Consider the following 23677-nt stretch of genomic DNA (forward strand, 5'->3'; position numbering starts at 1 on the left):
ACCCTCAGACTGATATATGTAAATGCCAGCCTACGAGCTTCCTGGTAGGGACACCAGCTGTGAAGGCCTCATAACAGCCAACTTCTTGCAACTCTCAAGCTGACGGCCTCACGCAGGGGAGGAAGGACTCCTCCACTGGAGAACTGATAGCAGTATTCTGGTAGAGGAGGCATCAAGAGCCCTAGGAGGCCAGCGGTAATCATGTAGGCGCCATGGAAACTGCTATGTGCGTTTGCTGTCCATGTTGTACATGGCAGAGATGCTGTCCTCAGTTATGCTCCTGTCTGTGCTGCAAGTTCATCTTCACCTCAGAGCGGAACTGCACCTGCTTCCCCTGCCCTTACAAAGATGAGCGGAACTGCCAGTTCTGCCACTGCACCTGTTCTGAGAGCCCCAACTGCCATTGGTGTTGCTGCTCTTGGGCCAATGATCCCAACTGTAAGTGCTGCTGCACAGCCAGCAGCAATGTTAGGTGCTACTACTATGAGAGTCGCTGCTGCCGCAATACCATCGTCACTTTCCGCAAGGGCCGCCTCAGGAGCGTCCATATCTCGTAAGTGTCAGACACTGGATGTGGGGCCACATTGGCTCATGAAAACTAGGGACCACTTGCCAGCTGTGAAGTCCACAGGGCAGGCCAGTGCGCCTCTGAGTTCATTTCTTTATCTAAAAGAAGGAGCTAAGAATTTTGTAGCAATTAACTGTATCCTAAATGGTCACTATGTATGTAGACCATGAGTTCCAAATCTAAGCACCATTAACTATGAAAATGAGCACTTCACTCCTCTGAACCCCAACTCTCTCATCTGTACAAAATAGTAATAGCTAATAGTTAGTGCTTAGGCAACTTGCCAGGAACTTCATGCATGACCCCAGCTAACCCCTCACCCTAAGTCCACTGTTTCCATAAGGAAACTGAGCCTTTGAGAAGTAAAGTTGTCCCAGGATCACACAGCTGGAAAGATGCAGTCAGGATTGGAACCTAAAATTTGGGATCTTAACTTTAAAATGCTATATTGCAAAATGGAGACAATACCCCCTTCCCATGATATTGTAGATATAAGGATTAATGTACATGTTTTGTAATCTGTATGTGATATAAAAATATAAACTGCTCTTTCTCTTCCTATGAACTCTTAATACCTGCAACATTTAATGGAAAAGTAAGAATTTCTACAGGGCACTTTTGACCCTGAGGATCATATAAATACCCCATACATCCATGAACTCCTACTACCTTGTTTTTCCCATCCAGAAGTCATAGTACTCAGGGTCTCAATTACGCATTTGGAGTACTAACCCTCCATATTAGGTCCTACATTATCCTCACCTGCTCTACCAAACCAGTCTTTTTACGTCACAGATGAGGGGAGTCTGAAGTAGTAAGAGCACACTTCTTAGAAGGGGAAAGATGACATCACCATAAGATGACAGGATTAGAAGAGGCAGAAAAATAGAAGGCAGTTAGAAGGCTTTCAAGCCTGGAAAAGCAATTCTGTAAGCAAAGGTTTGGTGAATTCAGGGGAAAGATATTATCCATCTTGCAATTAAACATTAAGTAGATGCTTAACAAACATAACTCTCCACCCATGACCCTCTCATAGTGTTTGCATAAATAGGAAATCCAGGGATTCTCGATGCAAGTCTAGAAATCCTAAAGCATGGAAAATAGTGTCCACACTCCTCTCTTAACTACCTCATTTTCTGTGCAGCAGCAGCTGAACCTCTGAGCCCATTTCAACAGGAAAGGGATAAAATTGGTGCTTTAGGAAAATGCCTTAGGCTCAGTAGCTCCCCAACGTTATTGTGCATTGAAGTCACCTGGGGATCTTTTAAAATTACTGATGCCTGATCCCCACCCCCAAAACATTGATTTTATTGGTCTGGGGTACCACCTGAGCATCTGAATTAATTAGAATCAACCCCCGCCTTCAGGTGATTCTAATGTGTAGAATGGCCTGCAGGGGGCTAGGAGGGAAGCCAGGAGATTTGACAGGTGATCCAGCAAGAATCCAGGTGCAAGAACAGGCCTGATTTTGGGAGAGAGGGGGCTGTGCAGAGGAGCAGAGACAGGATATCTCAGCAAGAAGATAAAAGCGCTGGGCTTGATGACTGTTTTGAAATGGAACCATGGCCACTGAATGCCCCATCCGAGCCTAAGGCTTTTGGAGGATGGGCAGGGATGCTACCACAAGTGTTAGGAGGTCAGCTGTGGGTGCTTTTCTTCAATCTAGCCTCTCTCCTGGCTTCTGACCCTCTGCCTCCCCTGTTTCTCATCACCACTTTCTGTTCAGCACCTTGCTTGTCCTGCCTCACTCTGGTCTCATGCATCCCTCTCCATCTTAGTCTTTTTCCCACTTCCTTTTTCACCTCTAACACAGCTACCTAGGCCATTAATACCTGTCTCTTAGCCCTGAGACCTCTTTCTCGTCCTCCAACACCTCCCTCCCCCCTTCTTCTTTCTTTTTTGTGAAAATGCTAGCTCATGAGCTTCCTAGTAGAGATACCTGCTGTGAAGGCCTCATAACAGTCTCTCTTTATATTATACCTCCAGTCCTTACTTTTTTAGCAAACTAAAGTCCATCTGGGCACTACATGGACAATTGACCTGTACCTCCAGGTGATCCCTTAAGGACCCATGCAGGAATCTGGGAAAGCAGAGAGGAAACAGAGCTGAGAACATCGAGGCCAGCATGCCTGGAGTTCCCAGATCCCTAAGGGACAAATTTTCCAGGTGCCTTAATCCACACAGGAAGCATTCTCTGTCACCACAGGGCCACTCCATTCCAATATACTTGGGAAGCACCTGTGACTGTCTAGACTCAGACATAGGGAGTGGGGAAGACAGGGACACATAAGGAATGCAAGAAGACAAAAGTAGAAAGAAACACAGCCACAACGTCAAGATTAGTATCCAAATACTATTATGCAAACAGAGGAGAGAGCAATAGCGGCAAATTGTGTGCCTATTTACACCTCCATTCCCACAGCTAATTCATTTATTTTTATACACTGCATTTGCTGATTGTAAGTTCTTAGAACAGGCACTTGAATTTTACAAGTATGCTTTTACTCCATAGTTCTTACGATTAAATGTATGAAATCAGCCTCAGGCATTAGACAAATGGAGAGCTTTAACACACACAAATGAAACAGTAGAAGCACATACTTTTCACAGACTTGGCCACTATTTTCCTTTACTGTGATTTCTCTCTACTGCAGACATTAGCTGGCTAGTAGCAAAGGGATGTAATTACAGTGGCCACATTTACTGAATGCTTACTATGTACCAGCAGTTAAGCACTTACATGGATTATCTCATTTAGACTTTATAAAAACCTCACAAAGCAAGTAGTATGGTGAGGTTTGATTTATAGTTAAGAAAACTGAACATGAGAGAGGTTTAAAAAAACATCTCAGAAGGTACAACTGTAAAGTGGTGCATTTTTATCACACACGCTCTGCCTCTAAAGCTCAGATCCATTACCATTACCTATTGGTCTGGTTGGCAGACCACACAGGTTCTAGGCTTGGCTCAGGTACAGACTTGCTCTGTGTTCCATCTATGTACAATAAATAATGTCAATGTCCTCCAGGGGGAAAAAAAAAAAAGCCCTAAGAACACACCTGTAGTTGGACAAGATTGTATTTATTGACTCATTGCAACAAGTGAGAATATAAAGCATGGGAAAGTGTAAAGTACCTTGAAAAGTTATTACAGGATTTGAGCTCATGTTAGGTGAGGACACGGGAGTAAATCTATTGAATATTTTAATAAATCTTATCTAGAAGGTGGGAAGAACAGAGTGACCCAAAAGCTGCTGGAAAAAAAAGAAAAAAGAAAAAAAAAAACAAAACAGTTTTTTGGTTTAAAAAAATCAACCAGGATAGGGGGATGTTGGGTCATTTTCGTGATTTAGACAACGTTCTTGTCCGAGTCCAAACATTATAAAGTGGCCTTGTTTCTGCTTTGATCCAAAGTCACAGAGTAGCCTTGTCTGATACTGTGTTCTTTGATATTACCGATGTCCAACGGAACACCAAGACCTAGCTGACAACGCCTGACCAGTCTCTGCGGCTTTTCCCTTGCTTAATAACAGCAAGCAGTTGCAGCACACTGACTGTGTACCATGGACTGCTCTTAGTCCGTACAAGCATTAAACTCAATTTTAATCTTCTCAAGAAACTCTGACATGGGTACTAATTTTATAACAAGGAAATAGGCCGAGAGGTTAACTGGCTTACCTGAGGTCACCCCGCTGAAAAATGGTGGAGACAGGTTGAGAACGCAGGCACCTTGTCACTCAGCTGAGGCTCCTCACCACCACCCTAGACTGCCCCTCAGAAACCAAGAGTTCTTTCAGAGGTAGAGAGGCAGAGCAAGCTCTTGAGCCTGCCTCCTGAAACCCTGCCTTTGCTTCTCCTTTCAGCTCCAAGACTGCCCTGCGCATTGGGAGCAGCGATACCCAGCTGGATGAAGTGAAATCAGTACCAGCCAAAAGCCACCTGGTGAACCACCTCAATTGCCCCATGTGCAGCCGGCTGCGCCTGCACTCATTCATGCTGCCCTGCAACCACAGCCTGTGTGAGAAGTGCCTGCGGCAGCTGCAGAAGCACGCCGAGGTCACCGAGAATTTCTTCATCCTCATCTGCCCAGTGTGCGACCGCTCGCACTGCATGCCCTACAGCCACAAGATGCAGCTGCCGGAGAACTACCTGCGCGGGCGCCTCACCAAGCGCTACATGCAGCAGCACGGCTACCTCAAGTGGCGCTTTGACCGTTCCTCCGGGCCCATCCTCTGCCAGGTCTGCCGCAATAGGCGCATAGCGTACAAGCGCTGCATCACCTGCCGCCTCAACCTGTGCAACGACTGCCTCAAGGCCTTCCACTCGGATGTGGCCATGCAAGACCACGTCTTTGTGGACACCAGCGCCGAGGAACAGGACGAGAAGATCTGCATCCACCATCCATCCAGCCGCATCATCGAGTACTGCCGCAATGACAACGAATTGCTCTGCACCTTCTGCAAGTTCTCTTTCCACAATGGCCACGACACCATCAGCCTCATCGACGCCTGCTCCGAGAGGGCCGCCTCACTCTTCAGCGCCATCGCCAAGTTCAAAGCAGGTCCTCCCCTTCTCCACTCCTTCAGCCTAACTTCTAGTTCAGGAACACATGGGGAAGATGGCGTGGGGCAATGTGCTAAGTGAGTGCCTTAACAGATTCCACCTAGTGGAGCAATCAAGGCACCAGGAAACACTGTGCTATCCTGCAAGTCACTATCCTGGTGTCCGCTCCTGGTAACCACTACCAGTCACTTAACTTCTCCGTGCCTTGCTTTTCTCACCTATGAAATAGGGGAATAGTAGTGACCCCCTCACTGGATTGCCATGAGGATTAAGTGAGTTACTCTATGTAAAGAATGCAAAAAGTCATATGACAAGTGCATAAAGATTCTATAATCTTGATTATAATCTGCATGTCCTCAGGTCTCATTTTCTCTTTTGGAAAATGAAGACTTTGATCCTATAGTATACTGACGTTCTGTGACGTTCTAAGGTGTTCTGTCACTGTTGGATCGCTTTGGTTTTCCTAAATGTGCAGGGGGAAAGAATTAAGTCAGTGCTGAGAATTATCTCAATGTTAAATTTCCCTCCATGAATTTTTTCCAAAACTTGCAGATGCCAAAGTAAATAAACTGGCAGCAAACATATAACAACAGGGACAATTCATAACTAGCCAATGGTATTCTAGTCAACAGCTTGTTTTTCCTCTGCATTCTTGTTCGTGGTGATTTGGTTGTTTTATATTGTTACATATAATATTGCTTTAAGTGAAATAATATTTCAGTGATGGTTTCAGTGATGGAAACAAGCATAATAATATTTCACAGGATTCAGCAAAGAGCCCATAATTTCTTGTTTCAGTGACAAAACCAAGTATAATCATATTTCACAGGATTCAACAAAGAGCCGCATAATTTCTGGGTATGTCTCTACCTGGTCAGACATTAGAATCCAAAAGATTCCTTTAGTGCCCTTTACCCTCAGGAATAGTTCCTTGTATAAAGGCCAACTTTACTCAGGCCTGTGGAGCACATTTTGTCTAATCTCAATAGTGCTACAGTACAGGCATTAAAATGTCCTCCATGGATAAGCCAACTGTGGTTCAAAAAAATAATTAGGACAGGCAGCTAATAAGTGGCAGATGCAGTCTATTTGACTCCAGTGTCCACCATTAATTCCACAACATTTATTTGACAATCTACTCTGTGCTAAGCAGCGACCAGAATCTGAAGATGAAGAGATTGAAGGGGAGGAAGGGGGAACCACCACCACCATCCATGGTCTGTTTCATTAAGGAGTGGCCTACAGTCAGTTACCAAAGTGCACCAGATCAACCCAGGCCTTTCCCATTGTCAGATCTGTTAGTCTCCAACATTCAGATAGGCCTATACATTGGGAGGGAGGCAGCTTTTCCTTGAGCTGCACAGAAAGGTCCCACTGGATATAAAGGTGGGTCCAAAACAGGCTTTGCTAATGACCACATCACCCCTGACTTCTCAGCAGCTTCAGGAATACCTCGAGTTTTCTCAATTGCCACATACCTGGAAACATTGCTTGTCAATTGACATTTATTTAATTCTGGAACCACCACCAGGGAATACTTCATATTAAAGGAACCCTGCAGGAGCCACATATTATCAAGAAAATGGTAGAACTGTTGGTTCCAAAAGGGTTTTCTGAAGGTGGGACTCACTGCTTCCCTAGGCCAGGGCTTGTCTGAATTCTTTGGCCAAGCATGGCAAGGGTGCTGCTCTCTACAGCCTACTGTGCCTTCCATCCCTCTGTAGGGAACCTTGTCCTTAATACATGTGAAACTTACGATAGTTTTCTGAGTCCAGGGCACCTAAAAGTCAGACAACAAAGCTCAATTCTAGGTGGGGGGAAAATGCCTGTCCAAATTCCAAGGAACCCAGCAGTTGGAAAGGGAAAAAGGGATAATAGGTAAATTAGATATTAGCTATAAGTAAATAATTTAACCTTTCATCCTTGACGAAGAAAGAAACAGACACACATTTTTTTAACCAGGGCTCAAACTTGTTCGTGAGCACTTGATTCACTTTTCTGGGAGGTACCATAAATTGGCATTCTAAACAGATCTCCGGGTTATTCAAAAGCAAGTGATCTGGGAATACACACTGAGAAACTTGGGGACCTAGAGAGAAGATCCATTTTAGAAGCTTTACTAAAAACTGATGCCCCTGTCCCATCCACACAGAGGTGCAGGCTCAGCAAGACGGACTTTTAAAAAACTCCTCATGTGATTCTATGGTTCAGGCAAGGTTGAGAACCACTGGAATAACGGGAGCTCAAAAGTTTAGGTCCCTGCCACTCAAAGTGTGGTTCGAGGACCAGTAGCACTGGCATCACCTGAGAGCTTGTTAGCAATGCAGAATCTCAGGACCCACCCCAGGCCTAGTGCACCAGAATCTGCATCTTTAACATGATCCCAGGAGATTCTCTGGGTTAGATTCTAAACCTCACTGCACACTGCCTCGCCTGGCTTCCTGAGCCCCAATACAGGCCCGTTGATTCAGAATCTTAGTAGATGAGTCCAAGGGAAGAGGTTTTTTTTTAACACTCTCTCAGGTTAATCTGGTACTCACAGAGGGCTGAGAGCCACAGCTGAAGCAATTAAGAACCTAGTTTGGAGCTAGACAAATAGAATTAGGGACAGAGCCAAGTTTCTCCCATTTACCTGATGTGTAACACTGTGCAGTCACTTCACTTCCCTGGGCCTCAAGCTTTTTCATCTATAAGTGGAAACAATATCTTCCTTGTAAGAAGATATATGTGATATATAATAACATATGGATCTGGTCCATAAAAAGTGTTTAATAAATAACAACTAGTTTTAAGTGTATTACCTAAAAAGAGAGTTTGATTTGACTTCGTTTAAAATCAGCTCTTGCAGAGCTTTCATATTTGTAGAAGTTTGGGATGGGACATTTCTGGCTTCCTCTGTCTTTTTTCTCCTCCTGGAGATGCCTTTTTCCCCTCATCTAAGAAATTTTTATCCTGCTTCTCAGGACTTTGCCCTACATAAGCCTAATTAATCCCTCATACAGCAAGAAATTTCCTATCCAAGTATCTTTAACAGTAGGCAACTATTGAATAGTCAAAGAAAATAAAGCACAAAGTAGAATTCTGGCTGCCATAGTCACAGTGCATTGGGGAGGGCAAGAAGCACTTCTCAGCACTGAAATCGCACCCTAGTAGTTTCCCTTTCAGTCTCACCTGCATCACCTCATCTTTTCTGAGCCACTGTGAGAAAGGAGATGGCAAGAAAACAGTGGGGCTTCAGGGAGTTAGCCAGAGAGTGACACTGCTGGCATTCACCAATGAGATGTTAGAAGACAGGAAAGAATGGCTTTTACTCAACAAATACATTTGCTCACCTCTACACACCATAGTCATAGTGGTAATGTGGTCTCTGTTCGCATGATCTGACAGAACTCTAGGGTTTCCCATACTCAAGTGCACACCCTTGTTATAATGACCACCACTCACAGAAGGCCAGCTTCCTATGAACCAGGATAGTGTTATGAACCAAGTCCAAAAATAGCTAGTCATCCCTACTTCTGAGTAAAATTTGGTGAGGATTATTGCCCATCAATTCACTGAAGAGTTTACCTTCATGAGAAGAATCTTATCTGTAGAAGATTGACATTCTTCTAACGGCCACAGAAGGTTGATATTCTTCAAATTGCTCCTTAATGCCTCAAATCCTCTAAAGTTAACAAAGGTATTCATTTCACCTTTCACATAAAGCCCATTTCACAGATAGAGATGTGCCACATGCTCACCCTGCTATAGCATCCTTCAATTATAGTATCTTTGGATTTATTCATAACTTGAGCACAGATGCCCTCTCATAATCACATCCATATCCTTAGTGCCTAAAAGATACATGGCATGTAACAGGACTCCAGTAAATGTTTGTTGAATGACTGAGTGAACTTAAAATCCAAATACCATATGAGGGGCACAAGATAAATTGGTTTTCCTTGAAGTGTGACAGCAGACTCTTTTTTGAAAGCAGTGGGGGAAAGGCAAAGAGAAGTGACATAGCTGAACCACAAGACAAACAAAGGGGGGAAAGGGCATGTAAGAGAGCCACCTCAATGAAGGGAAGCTTTGCTAATTTCCCACTGTTGTATAGGGCTGGAGGCTTAGTGAATGATGCAAGACAACCTTTAGAAGTAGTCAGCAGAAACTTAGTTCTTCCTCTCACCATTGCAAAAGCTTAGGTTTCCGACAGGGAAAAGCAGGCACCAGTCACTTTGTGACTTCACCTCTTCTCAAGTCCAACTTGCAGACAATTGAAATCTGGTAAAAACCAATATCAAGGGTGGGCTTGAACTTCCAGTCTCAGACCCAAGGCCATAGGGATTACTGTTACAAGATAGAAATATCCCAGGGAAGGATCAGAGGGAGAAGAAGGGGAAGGTGTACTAAGGAGGCCAAATTCATTTCATAAACCTATTCTAGCCTGTTTCAGCCCAACTACAAGTGCCTTCCCTCCCTCTTCATTCACCTCCTTGGAGCCTAGGGTAATTTGTTCTAGCTTGCTACTGGCTTTGACACCTGGGGAGATGAAAATTTTAAAAGTAACTAACTTGGCATTTTTGCAGTCCGATATGAAATTGATAATGACCTAATGGAATTCAACATCTTAAAAAACAGCTTTAAAGCTGACAAGGAGGCAAAGCGAAAAGAGATCAGAAATGGCTTTCTCAAGTTGCGCAGCATTCTTCAGGAGAAAGAGAAGATCATCATGGAGCAGATAGAGAATCTAGAAGTGTCCAGGCAGAAGGAAATTGAAAAATATGTGTATGTTACAACCATGAAAGTGAACGAGATGGATGGTCTGATCGCCTACTCCAAGGAAGCCCTGAAGGAGACTGGCCAGGTGGCATTCCTGCAGTCGGCCAAGATCCTGGTGGACCAGATTGAGGATGGCATCCAGACCACCTACAGGCCTGACCCACAGCTCCGGCTACACTCAATAAACTGCATGCCCTTGGACTTTGTTGAACTTTCCAGTGCCATCCATGAGCTCTTCCCCACAGGGCCCAAGAAGGTATGCTCCTCAGGGGACTCACTGCCCTCCCCCTACCCCGTGCACTCAGAAACAATGATTGCCAGGAAGGTCACTTTCAGCACCCACAGCCTCGGCAACCAGCAGATATACCAGCGAAGCTCCTCCATCTTATCCTTCAGCAACACTGAGGAGAAGGCCAAGGTGGGTCTGGAGGCCTGTGGGAGAGCCCAGTCAGCCACCCCTGCCAAACCCACAGATGGTCTCTACACCTACTGGTGTGCTGCAGCAGACAGCCAGTCTGTACAGAACAGCAGCAGCTTCCACAACTGGTACTCATTCAACGATGGCTCTGTGAAGACCCCGGGCCCAATTGTTATCTACCAGACTCTGGTGTACCCAAGAGCTGCCAAGGTAAGAAAAGTTCTGGGCCCAGTGGGGAAGGTGGGAGGGTTTGGGGTACAGAGTAGAAGTCAGTAGTCAGGAAAAGTTGCACTTATCTCTTTGACCTCTAGGATCTGGTCACTCAAATCTGCTCCTCTAGACTCTTTGTGGTCATCCCATTCAAAAGGGATAAGTTCCGGGAATCTTAAGTAACCCAAGATTAGCTTAAACCAAACAGTCAATATATTTAACTTATAGTCGTAAATATATCTGAAAGCCCTACCTCCACTGCAAAGGCAACTTCTCAACTGAAAGAGAACCCTATTTGGGAACCAAAGTAATTTGAAGACACTACTTGGCAGTGTAATGTTTCCCAAAGGAAAGCCTGTAATAGAGACAGCACAGAAATTGGAGTTACAAATGCAGGCTCCATTACCTACCAGCTGTTTCCTCTAAATTGCTACCTTTCCTAAAGCAAATATCCAGACTCTCTATGATTTGGAAAAATTGGGAGGATCATCCCCAATGAAATTTCAACTCTTCTGAGATTCAACCCGCCTTGAAGGCAGAGAGTGAAGAGTGGGGTCTCTCACAGATCTCTATAAGCGCCATTGCCTGGCTTCAAGGAACATGACTTCCCTTTGACCCTCTTGACCTAACATGAACAACATGAACAAATGACCTTTTCTTTAACATACCTTTCAAATCTAGTTGAACCCACATTGAATTGTTTGTAGAACACTTTATTAAGGTTTATGGAGGAAAAAAATTAACGTGCAATGAAATATTCTATTTGAGTTCCTCTTTCCTCCTCTTGGATTTTTTTCTAGAGTCAGCCCATGTCCTGCTCCCACGTGGCAGAGTTCATCTTTTGTCTCTCATAATCTGAGAACACTCCCAAAGACTTTTAGATCCTTGAGTTCTAAACTAGCAGTTTTCAAACATCGATGTGCACCTGGGGATCTTGTTAAAATGCAGATTCTATTTTAATAGGTTTCAATGGGGCCTGAGATTCAGGTTATCACAAACTTCCAGGTGCTGCCAATGCTGCTGTCTACAGCCCACACTTTATTATTAAGGATCTAAAAAATGAAGGCCAGACACAGACCAAGCTCTACTTTTCCATTCTCCTGACACATCATAATCTATGTTTTGTTGTCTATAACTGACACAAAGAACAACCCATACTTTGCAAGATAGAACATTCCATGGGCTATTGACATAATGAAGTGTTTCTGCCCTTCACATAAGCAATGCCCATAACTGAGCAGCTGAACTACATTTCCAAATGATACTAGATCAGCAAGGCCTATAGTGTATGCTTATTACCTCAGGGATAGCACTGGGTCTCATCTCCTGACCAACTCAGACCTCTTGAGAAGTTGGCAGGCTCTTGCTATGGAGCCAGAGAATTGGTAGTATCTGCTCTATACCTGGGCATGGAAAACAGTCACCCCATGCCACCTATTAGTCACCCCTGATGAGCTCAAAAAAGGGACCTATGCAAAACAACTCAGTCAAGTCATTTGCTGTCAAAAGAGGACACCTAAACCTATTTCCAGATAGTGATATTTGATTTTAAAATATCATTGATTCATATTTTAGGATAATGGAATGGACTTCATACAGGAATCATAGTGCTTAGCAATGCAGAAGATTAAGTCTATGTTAACATCACTCTCAAATCTTTAGGATTTTAGCATGGAAAATATTCTAAAACTTAAAGTTGTAACTTTTCAATATGTACAGTTAATATCCTAGAGATTTTTTAAACTCAATTTTAGTTCTAGGAATCTCTTCCAAGAAAATTCTTAAAAATTCAGACAAATATTTATGCCCAACAGTATTTATTACAGCATTTATTTATTAGAGTATAAAATTAGAAACAACCTAAATGTTCAACCATAGAAGGATTAAATTATTTCGGGAGAAATTTTAAAGATGGTAGTTTACTGAATTTTTAATGATTTAGGAAAACATACAACATAAGTAAAAGAAAATAGAAATCAAAGCAACATAATCCAAGTTATATACATACATGTTTGTGTGTGTGTGTGTTCTGAAATTGCAAAGAAATAATAATGAATTAACTGAATTGTGAGATTACGAGTGATGTTTATTTTCTTCCCCTCTATTTTTCAGTATTTTTCAAGCAGGAGGACAATTGTCACCTCCACGTTGGCTGACAGTAACAGTCACAAACCTTCTGTTTGTGAAACTCATCACAAGCATCATGCCAGGCCTCATCACACAGCCTTTCAAGACTTATGCATAGTCTAATTAAAAGTCTTCGGCAGCTACAGGGGATAGGGTCAGCTTAAACTCACCCCACAGATAGTCAACATCACAAATCTTTAATGGAAAGAAAACTGAATGATGTATACTAGTACCACACCAGTATGTTCATTTCTTCCATAGGTTTACTGGACATGTCCAACAGAAGACGTGGACTCTTTTGAGATGGAATTCTATGAAGTCATTACTTCCCCTCCTAACAACGTACAAATGGAGCTCTGCGGACAAATTCGGGACATAATGCAGCAGAATCTGGAGCTGCACAACCTGACCCCCAACACAGAATACGTGTTTAAAGTTAGAGCCATCAATGATAATGGTCCTGGGCAATGGAGTGATATCTGCAAGGTACTGTGTACATTATTTCTCCGATTTTTTTTTCTATGATAGGTTCTGGATGAGACCCTGTTAAGATGATCATGAGATTATAGAACTCACCATGGGACTCTTCCTCTAAGCACAGAACATTTGTTAACTTGAGGCCAAAGAGAGGGCTGCTGGCCTCAACCAGACTTCGCAGATGAAGCCTGAGAATTGTTCTATTTGATTCAAAAACATTTGTTCTAGGCATTGTGTAGAGATGTAGAGATTCAGAGGAAAATAAACATAATCCCTGCCTTCAAGGTGCTCAGGGTCCATAAAAAAATAAGTGTTGTGTGAGAAGGATATGAAATGATTGTGGTATGAGAAAGATAAAAATGAGGTGCTATTCTCAGGCAAGGATGGGGTGCCAGATTTAACAAATAAAAATATAGGATGCCCAATTAAATTTGAATTTCTGGCACACGATAATTTTTATAAAATATGTCCAGTGCAATATTTAGGACCTATTTATACTAAAAACAATTGTTCATCTGAAAGTTGAGAAACTGCCACTAAGCAGGTCAGTGTGGGTTCCAAAAAAGAAAAGACAAAATTATTCCTATCTTCTTTGTGATCCAAGACTGATTCTTCTTTATATCTCCAGGGAATACACATTCATGAATATAATTTTACTGATATTAAAAGGAGAAAGAGAATAAAAATACCAAGACTGCCCAGAGCTGCTCTCTTACCATATAACCATAAGGATGTTCTTTGGAATCAGGGTCGATTATGTCTTAATCAAGAATTCTTTAGAAGCAAAAAAAAAAATCCATTCATTTCAGCTTTTGAAAAGATAAATTTATGACAAAGATAGAGACCACTCCTAGGATATGCATCTGATCTGATACCCAAGGGAACTAGAGAGTTGTCAGTTTCTCTCCCTCTCTCTCTCTCTCTTCTCTTCGTCTCTCCCTGCTTCCTTCTCTCTCTCACTCTCTCATTCTCTTTGCTTCTCTCTGGATCTGCACCATTTTTGGCTAGCCCTTAGTTTCTGCTCCCTAAAATTCAGCTTGTATATGGTTTTGAATTGTCATGGCCCAACCTCTGTGTGACCTTAAAGCTCCAATGCCCAACAGCATCTGACCAACCATACTGTCTTTGTTTCCTTAGTCAAATGTTCAAGGAAAAGAATCCAACTGGTTGCTACCTCTAGTAATAAAGGCAAAGCAGGAGTAAGGGTGGTCAGTATACCAATATCAAATCTCCTAGGGTGGGACTACTCATCCTGGTTGCCAGCCCCCGGGGGGGCATGCTCTGCCTCAGAGTCCAGCACCCATGGACACACACACACACACAAAGAGAGAGAGAGAGAGAGAGAGAGAGAGAGAGAGAGAGACAGGTCAAACCTGGCACAGGAAGGGCGTGGGATGGGGAAGTCTGCTAGTCACTCCTCCTGCCAGCCTCCAGCCAATTACACTGCTGCTCAGTTGCCCCAAAGTCCTTCTCATTCTTGATACCCTTCTCTTCAGAGCATGGAATGGGAATGCCCATGGCTGCCCCACATCCGCATGTCTTCTTGACTATGGATTTTTCCTTCCTTCTAATCCCATCTGCCTTCTCAGTTTTTAGGAATTCCTCAAAATTGTCTTGCCCATGAAGGGCACTCAGTGCTGTTGCTAAATACATATATATATAATTTTCAGATGCCAGGGAAGGAACAGGTGGAGATACCAAAGTATGTCATCAGTCACCACCTCAGTCCCTCTTGGCTTTTCTTAGGTAGAGGTTTTTGTCGCCCTCTGAAACTATGGACTCCTTGAGAACAAAATTCACATCTAATTCATGGTTCTTTCTCCCACAGTGCTTACCAGAGCACTTTGCATATAGCAGGTTCTTAATGGTTATTGAATGAGTATATGAGTGAAAATGTGACCAAATAAATGAACATATAAATAATGTCTAAATTAAAGAGCGAAGAAATAAATTGATAAATAAAATTAATAATTACAAAGTACCATAAGATGCCTGAAAGCTGTTAAGTGTTTTATACAATCAGTCAAGAAATAGCATTCCCCTTGAAACTGTGTTTATGTGATTAATTTGCCCTCCCTGTAACAGAAGGAAATGCATTCCAGTCCCTTTCTTTTTTACACAATATCTAAATGAGCAGAGCCCTAATTAATGAGGTTTTCTGAAAGCTTCATTTTTATCTGACTTGAGGAGCTGCAATATAGATTTTTCCTTCAGAAGCAATTCTTCCTCCCTTCTTTGTGATTATATTAGCATTCCAGAGGAAAGACTGGTTTCCTTAACATTTGTCATGATTTGCATAAGTAAAGCCTTCAATACCAAATGAAAATAAGATGTGTGTTTGAATAACATTTATAAAGTTTCATAAAAGTAATGACTTCATTTCTTTCCTATAAAATCAAAATTTTTTCCTTGGCATCAGTTCTATGCAGGTATTCCTGAAAGGTTTCACTTAAAATGTTGCAATGAGGCAGCAGAATCATTTCTTATTCAAAATATAATATTCCTATCACATGTATTTTTGTTTTAAAAAGTGAAATAACACCTTTTATGTTTTATTTGCATAATCTAGGACTTGGTTTTTAAGAGATGTATTTGGTGTATAATACATGCAGCAAGAAAACTAACTTTAATCATTTTGAAAGCTCCCTTTTGAAAGTCATCTTTATGTCAGATGGGGTATATTCACTATCACTAATCATCCCAGCCACTGGGAAAGGAGGGAGTGATTGCTTCCATTTTACAGATAAGAAAAATGAGGCTGTAAGAAGCAAAGTGGCCTCATGGAAGGAAGCAAAGTGTCAGGCCTCATGGAAGGACGAGGCGAGTGGACACCTTGGTCCGCATCCAAGCCCACAGCCCTTTCTTCCCCCATACCACAATCAGATGGAACTAAGTCTGGAACAGGGTAGGCTCAGCCCTGGGGACATAGTACTTTACTCTGGGAGAATGATGTCAAAGCCAACAGCAGGGAGGGCTGAACTTTTATTTTTTGAAAGTCAACATTATGCATTGAAAAGAGCATTGTATTTGGTCTTGTGTGCCTGGATTCAAGTCCCAACTCCACTAGCTGCAAGTCCATGAGGATAGGTGTTGGTCTTACACACCCTTCTGTGCCCATTGTCCCTAACTGAAAGCTTCTAACGTCAAAGAGCCTAACTAGTATTTTTGAAGGGTAGAGAAATGTGTTTTTAGGTAAGTCATGTACGTGTTGACCTCAGTTTCTTCTCCTGCTCTTCCTCTGGTCCTCAATATATCTGTTGACCATCATTCCCATTTCTGAAAACAGTCTCCTTAGTTTGACTCACTGTCCTCCTCTGACTTTATATCTCAGCTGACTTCCATGAAAGCTTCCCACAACAAATCTAACTGCCCATCTGTGTTTTAGTTTCCTATTGTTGTTGTAACAAATTAGTAGTTTAAATAATACAAATTATTTATTTCCTTACAATTCTGAAGAAGTCCAAATGTGTTTCACTGGGTAAAATCTGTGTCTGCCGTATTGTGTTCCTTCTGGAGGACCTGAGGGAGAATACATTTCCTTGCTTTTTTCCAGTTTCTAGAAGCCACCCGCATTCCTTTCATGCCCCTTCCTGAATCTTCAAAGCCAGCAATATTGGGCTGAGTCCTCACACTAGCATCTCTCTGGTTCTCTTCCACCTCCATCTTCTACCTTGAAGGTCCCTTGTGATTGCATTGAGCCCACCTGATAATTCAGGCTAGTCTCCCTACCTGAAGACCAGCTGGGCCAGGTGCAGTGGCTCACACTTGTAATCCTAGCACTTTGGGAGGCTGAGGGAGGAGAATCTCTTGAAGCCAGGAGTTTGAGACCAGACTGGGCAACATGGCAAAATCCTGTCTCTACTAAAAAAAAAAAAAAAAAGTCAGCCGGGTGTGGTGGTGTGTGCCTGTCATCCCAGCTACTCGGGAGGTTGAGGCACGAGACTCACTTAAGTCTGGGAGGCAGAGGTTGCAGTGGGCGAAGATCATGCCACTGCACTCCAGCCTGGATGACAGAGTGAGACTCCAAGTAAAAAAGTAAAAAAGACCAGTTGACTAGCAACCTTAATTCCTCTTTGCTCTGTGTGTAACATAACATATTCAAAGATTCTGGGATTGGGACATGGACATCTCTGGGGTCCATTATTCTGTCTACCACAGTGCGTAAATTGGATGTCCTTGGTGTCTGATGTAGCTCAGGAAGTAGTCCTGCCAGCTGCCCTGAGTCTCTGCAGTGCTGCTGTCTTCCTACTCAGCCTGTGCTCCTGCTGAAACCCCAGCCACACAGCAGGACTGCCTGTCCATCATGAAATTCCCTTCCTGATTTTTCCTCTTCCTGCTGCAGACTCTCAGGGTGAGCCACACACCTTCAAAGATTAGGGTTGGAGGTCATTCAATCTGAATGACCACCAATATTTCACACTCAGAATAACTACCCCAAGCCTACCCGCACAGCCACCCACACACTCATAGTGGCTCTGTGCCCTAAAAGGAAACCAAGATGGTTTGCATTCTTTCTCTTCTTAGAATTTATTCTTTTCCAAAGAGCTCCTGACCTTTCATGTAAGTAGAACCCTGTTGGTCCTTCCTTTACTTGCCCTGCAGATAGGCTTGAATCCTGGAACAAGTATAATTTAGGATCATGCTGGACCTGATTTCTTTTTAACCTCATGTACAGAGGTCTGAATTAATTATACACCTCAGTTATGGTCCATCGTTAGCACTGATCTATACAAAGATCTATTCTTATTTATATATTCCCTTTTGTGACATTCATTCTGTTTTATGTGTTCTTCCATGATTTGCATTGTTGTTTTCAATGTGTCATTAATTTACACAATTAGCATTGTGTTACATATCTTACTTTGTCTCTTACCTGTTCTTCTTAAATGTTGTGTTTTTATGTTCCATCCATGTTGTTATGGGCATTTTGTCTTTTATTCCTTATAATACATGATCTTTCAGAATGTGCATTTGTTCACCACATGTTACCTCTCTATTTCAGGCAGGATGGACACCCAGGTGACCTCCAATAATGCTGTGGTGAACAGCCTTATATATGACACCTTATGGACACGATAGGGGTGTAAGGGTTCTCTGAGTTATTGATCAGTTTGCTAAGGCTTCCATAAGAAAATGCCACAGACTAGGTGGCTTAAACAAAAATTAGTTTTTGCACAGTTCTCGAGGCCGGAAGTCCAAGATCAAAATGTTGGCAGGGTTGGTTTCTCCTGAGACCTCTCTCCTTGGTTCACAGATGGTCACCTTCTCACTGTGTTCTCACATAGTCCTTCCTCTGTGCACATGCACTGTGATATCTGTGTTTAAATTTCCTTCTCTTATAAAGACAAAAGTTAGGTTGGATTAGGGTCCACTTTAATGGCCTCATTTTAATTAAATCACCTCTTTAAAGGCCCTATCTCCAAATACAGTCACACTCTAAGTACTGGGGGTTAGGGCTTCAACATATAAATTTGGGGTCAGGTGCAATTCACCCCATATTAGATACATATTATGAGTGAAATTTCTAGGCCACTGACATGTGGATACTTAATTTGACCACATCCATGTACACTTCCATAAGGAGTAGATTACAGCTACTATACCCTAGGCCCCACCTACATTTAGCAAGATCCAACTTTCTATTATTTTGCTAGCCCAATAGGTATAAAATGATATGTCCTTATTATTTTAAATTTAATTTTATATTTTTGTTAGTTTTCAGGATTTTCTTTTCTGTAAGGACCTGTTGATATCCTTCGCCCAATTTTCTATTGCATTTTTCTTTTTCTAAGTGATTTATAGGATGTCCTTATATATTCTAGGTAGTGGTTTTAGACATTGCTATTATCTTCTCTTCTGACATTTGCCTATCAGCTTTGTTCATAATGTACTTCATAAAATAGCAGAAATATTTAATTTTGGTATAATCAAAATCATCAATTATTTTTTCCTTATGGCTTAACCTTTGGAAGTTTTATTTAAAAAGTCCTTTCTTAGGATTAGATCACAAAGATAACCTTCTATATATTCTTTTATTAAATTTACAGTTTCACCTTTCAAATTTAGCTATTTAATCCGTTCAGACTCTGCCTTTGTATGTATCAAATGTATGTATGTACTCTGCCTATGTAGTCTTAGGTAGGGATGTTCTTTTCCACCAAGTAGTGAACCAGTTTTCCCAATACCATCTACCAAGCAATGTCTATTCTTCATATTTATACAATGGCAATGCCACTTTTATATTCAGTTTCGATATATTTAGGGATATGTCTCTGAGCACTCTATTACATGCCACGGGTCTATATTCCTGCTCTTATATCAATACCATACTTGCTTTATTATTTTTGAACCTCAGCTTTCTGCCATGTCTATATGAACTGCTAAGGTAAGTATGCACATTACCCTTCTTTCTTTTTTAGAAATTATTTAGGTAGTCATAGAAATATATTTCTTCATATACATTTTGGAGTAACTTGAATTCTTAGAAAACATTCAGATAGAATTTATTCAGAAGGCATTGTGTTTCTAAATTAATTTGGAAACAAATGGTATTTTTATAATAAGTTTGAACATTTACTCAAACCATAGTCTATGTTCTTTACTGGGGTGTTTAAGTTTTCCTACATACGTACATGTATTCCTGGTTAAACTAGATTGTTTAGAGATCTAACATGCAGCATGAGGACTACAATTAGTAATATTGTATTGATAGAAAATTTGTTAAGATTTTAGGTACTCTTTTCACACACACACAAAAAGGTAACTATGTGAGATGATGGGCATGCTAATTTGCTTGCCTGTAGTAATTATTTTACTTTGTATACATATGTCAAAACATCATGTTGTATACCATAAATAAATAAACCAAATAGTTTACAGACTGTTGATATTATGAATATTATTTTATTATATTTTCTAATAGATTACCAGTTTAGAATAAAGACTATTTCTGTTTGTAGGGTAATCTTGATTCCAGCAGTCTCAAAAACTCTCTTACTATTCTGAGAGCCAATCTGCTATTTCTGCTTTTTTTTCCAGGCATATGATCCTATCTCCTATAAAGAATGATGGTTTTATCTGTTTACTTATAATTCTTGCAACTCTATTTCTTTTTCTTTCCTTATGACTTTGGCCAGAACCTTGAGTCATACATAAAATTGTGGCAGTGTTAGTAGATATCCTTGTCTTATTCCTGATATTAACATTTCTCCATTGAGTTATTTTTATTTAGTTTGTATGGTATATAATCCTTATTAAGTTAAGGAAAATTACTTCTACTTCTAAGTTTCTGAGAAATAGGTACTTATTAAGTTTTTTGCATTATTTGAGGTAATTACATGATTTTTCTCCTTCAGGCCATTATTCATGAAGTGAATTACATTGATTGATTTTTCTGATACTAAATTCCACTTCCATTCATGGAATAAATTCTGTGTGTTCATGATGTATTACTTTTTAATACAGTTGACTTCGGTTAGCTCATATTTTATTTTGGATTATTGCATCTATAATTATAAGGGAATTAGACTCAATTTTTCCTTATATTGTTTTTATCTGGTTCTGGAATCAATATATCACAAGCTTCATAAAAAGAGCTGAGAAACTTTTGCTCTTCTAGTTTCTAGAATACCAAACTCTTCTTAAGAGTTTGGTAGAATTCATCTGAAAAGCAATATGAGCCTGGGACATTTGGGGCAGGGAAGAGATGTCAACTATCATTTCAATTTCTTTAATATTCCAAGTTTTGTTTTTCTGTTTCTTCTGTCCTCCTTTCTACCTGATTCCCTTGTTCATAGACACACCTCAATTCTCACTGCTCCATTCACATCACATACAGTCTTTATCTTTGAAGATTCTGACTATACTTTAAAGCAAAACCTCAATCTCCTATTTATGAGTTAATTCCTAGCCCCTCATAACACCATTCCATCTTCCTCATGCCCTCTGATAATTCTGTGTGTATCTTAGACATTATTTATACTACTTTTATCAGGATTATCTCTATGCATTATTTCCATTTCTATTCAGCAATGGATAATCTAATATCATGTATATAATATGACCTTTGCCTTGCATGCAGCCCTGTTTTCTCTAAAACCAAAAATTTTGTAAAAGTAGACAGCATAATGCTAATAAGGGTCTGGCTTCTTTGTTTTTGCCCTTTCCCTTTATATACAAATATAGAAGGTTAAAAGCTTTGTACATAGAGACTTGTGCCCTGTATAAACATTCCTCTTCACTATCCAAACCTCACCCCCATTCTATCTCAAGTCCTCATTCACCTCAGTAGAACCCATTGATCCAGTGGACTGTCTCATCTCTGGGTCTCAACCTCACTCCATAAATGTTTGGGGGGAAGGAATGGGAATGCTGCCAGACCAGACTAGTGAAGAAACCCAGTATCTTCAAGGTAAGACATGGAGGGCAACATCTAAGCTAACTTGGTGAGATTTCTAGGAGGGTTCTTCTTACCCCTCGTGCCCAGTACAGTCTTTCTTTTTCAGGTAGCACTGACCATTCACTGTGATTAAAGATAGTATGAAATGTTTCTGCTAGCATCAAAGGAAAACAATTCGCAGATTTACAAATTATAGTTCTATTCACTGTTCATCTACTTCTCTAAGAATCTTCTCTTTTCCATAACTAGTGTTGGGACTACAGAGATGAAATACTGTCATTTCCCCCACACCCCAATCAAGGTGCTCATGTTCTGGTAAGAAAATCAGACACATTAGCTGAAACTTAACAACTGATAAGAGCTGTGACAGAACCAAGTTCTAATGACTGAGGAAGGATACGGGGGATCCTCTATGGTGAAGCTCACCTGCGGTCCAGCCCCCTCACTGTCATCAGCACTCAGTCACATGAGCTACCCTAAAAGGAAGTAGGATCTGACCTGTGGAATCACAATCCCAGCACACTGTAGCTGTGGGGCTTTGGGAAAGCTGCCTGGTCCTTCTGAGCCTCAGCTTCTTCGTCTATAAAGTGGTGCCAACAGCACTGGCCTCATGTGGTTGTCATGAGGAGTTAATGAAATGATGTGTGTAGTGTCTGGCATGCAGAAAGGCCCAGGCTACTGGGAGCTTTTGTCTATTGGGTGCCATGACTCTTTGCTTCTGATTGCAGGTGGTAACACCAGATGGACATGGGAGGAACCGAGCTAAGTGGGGCTTGCTGAAGAATATCCAGTCTGCCCTCCAGAAGCACTTCTGAGCCCCTTCAGAGCAGGAAGCAACCTCAGACTCATCACAAAGTAGACATATATACACACACATATGTATGTATATTTTTCTCACCACATTCTTCAAGGAGGTTGTAGACAAATGTTTCCGTGACCTCTCAGCTTTCCAACAGTAATCTTGTAAGAGCTAATAAAAGGAAATACCTGACATGGCTTGCTGTTTGTTCAGTGACAGCTATTCGTTATGATGGCAGTAATAAGCAAGACAGTCAGTAAGTCTGTATGTTTCCATCTGCTCAGGTCTAGTCCTAGGCTCAGAATTCTGTGGTGTTTTGTAGGAGCACCACCCAGCTTCTGGATGGTAAAAAGAGCACTGTATTTTGCAGTCAGGACCCCCTCGGTGTGCATTCTAATGCAGGCCTAACTAGCTTTGAGTGTTTGGGCAAGTCGCTGATTGCCGCGGAATTCATTACCTCACCAGGTAGTCTATTTTAAGTAGCCAACATTAAAATGTTTTTCCTAATTATTGAACTTGAATTTGCCTTTTCACAACTTTCAGCCCATGGTCTGAGGTCTACTCTAAGTCATAAGGAATGAGAGCCCTCCCTCTTCTCCTTCTGGACATAGCAAAGGAAGAACGGTAGAATGCCCGGTTAGAGGATCCGCTATGGTCATTTGAAACAAGGCATGGAAGAATGACAAAATCATGTATCAGCTCCAACCTCGCTGAACTGAACTTGGCCTTTCAGACAATATGAAGTCCCTAGAATTTCTTGTCATACAAGGCCCTATCTGCCAGAAATGACCCTCTACTGAACCCCACGCCATTTCTTCCCAGAAAGGACCACCTGTCTTTCAAGACTCAGCTCCACCACTTTCCCCAGTGATCCTCCAAATGAGGATGACACCTTTCTCCCCTGGGTCCCCACTAAGCACAGGGCCCTCCTGTCTCACCCCTATTCCCCATAGAGACACCCATTCCAGCCCTATGATACTTAGGAGCCCTTATTTGCCCTGAGTCTTAGAGCAGAGATGGTGTCTCATTCATCTTCAATCCTCAGTGCTTGGGACAGTGAGGCACACATTACATGTTAGTACCAGGAGGGACACACCACAGCTGAAAGGCTGACACATAGAATGACTCTCCTCTGAACATCCCCAGGTGCCAGTTTGCACATGAAGGTTTACACACAGAACTGGGACTGCCCATGAAAAGGACCAGGCAGTAACTGGTCTCCATTTCCTCTAACGCCATCCTTTTCAGGAGCTGTGCAACGGGCAGATGTGGTCAGCCCATCTAGCTTCACCAGTAAGACTTCAGCTCTGCAACCCTTTATTTTTCATCACTGCCAGAAAAGGGCTATTCCACTTAG

At 41.7% G+C, this 23677-nt stretch overlaps 1 protein-coding gene across 1 annotated transcript; it reads left to right on the forward strand.

Moving 5' to 3' along the window:
* The first annotated feature begins 29 nt into the window (after window positions 1-29).
* On the forward strand, window positions 30-22512 carry LOC105469971 (tripartite motif containing 42). Its single transcript, XM_011721621.2, has 5 exons — window positions 30-553; window positions 4431-5128; window positions 9699-10519; window positions 12908-13132; window positions 22250-22512. Exons 1-5 carry the CDS (start codon window positions 213-215, stop codon window positions 22334-22336), a joined length of 2172 nt encoding a protein of 723 aa, XP_011719923.1. The 5' UTR covers window positions 30-212; the 3' UTR covers window positions 22337-22512.
* The last annotated feature ends 1165 nt before the right edge of the window (window positions 22513-23677 follow it).

The sequence above is a fragment of the Macaca nemestrina genome, chromosome 2 (assembly GCF_043159975.1).
Source record: "Macaca nemestrina isolate mMacNem1 chromosome 2, mMacNem.hap1, whole genome shotgun sequence".
Classification (NCBI taxonomy): Eukaryota; Metazoa; Chordata; class Mammalia; order Primates; family Cercopithecidae; genus Macaca; species Macaca nemestrina.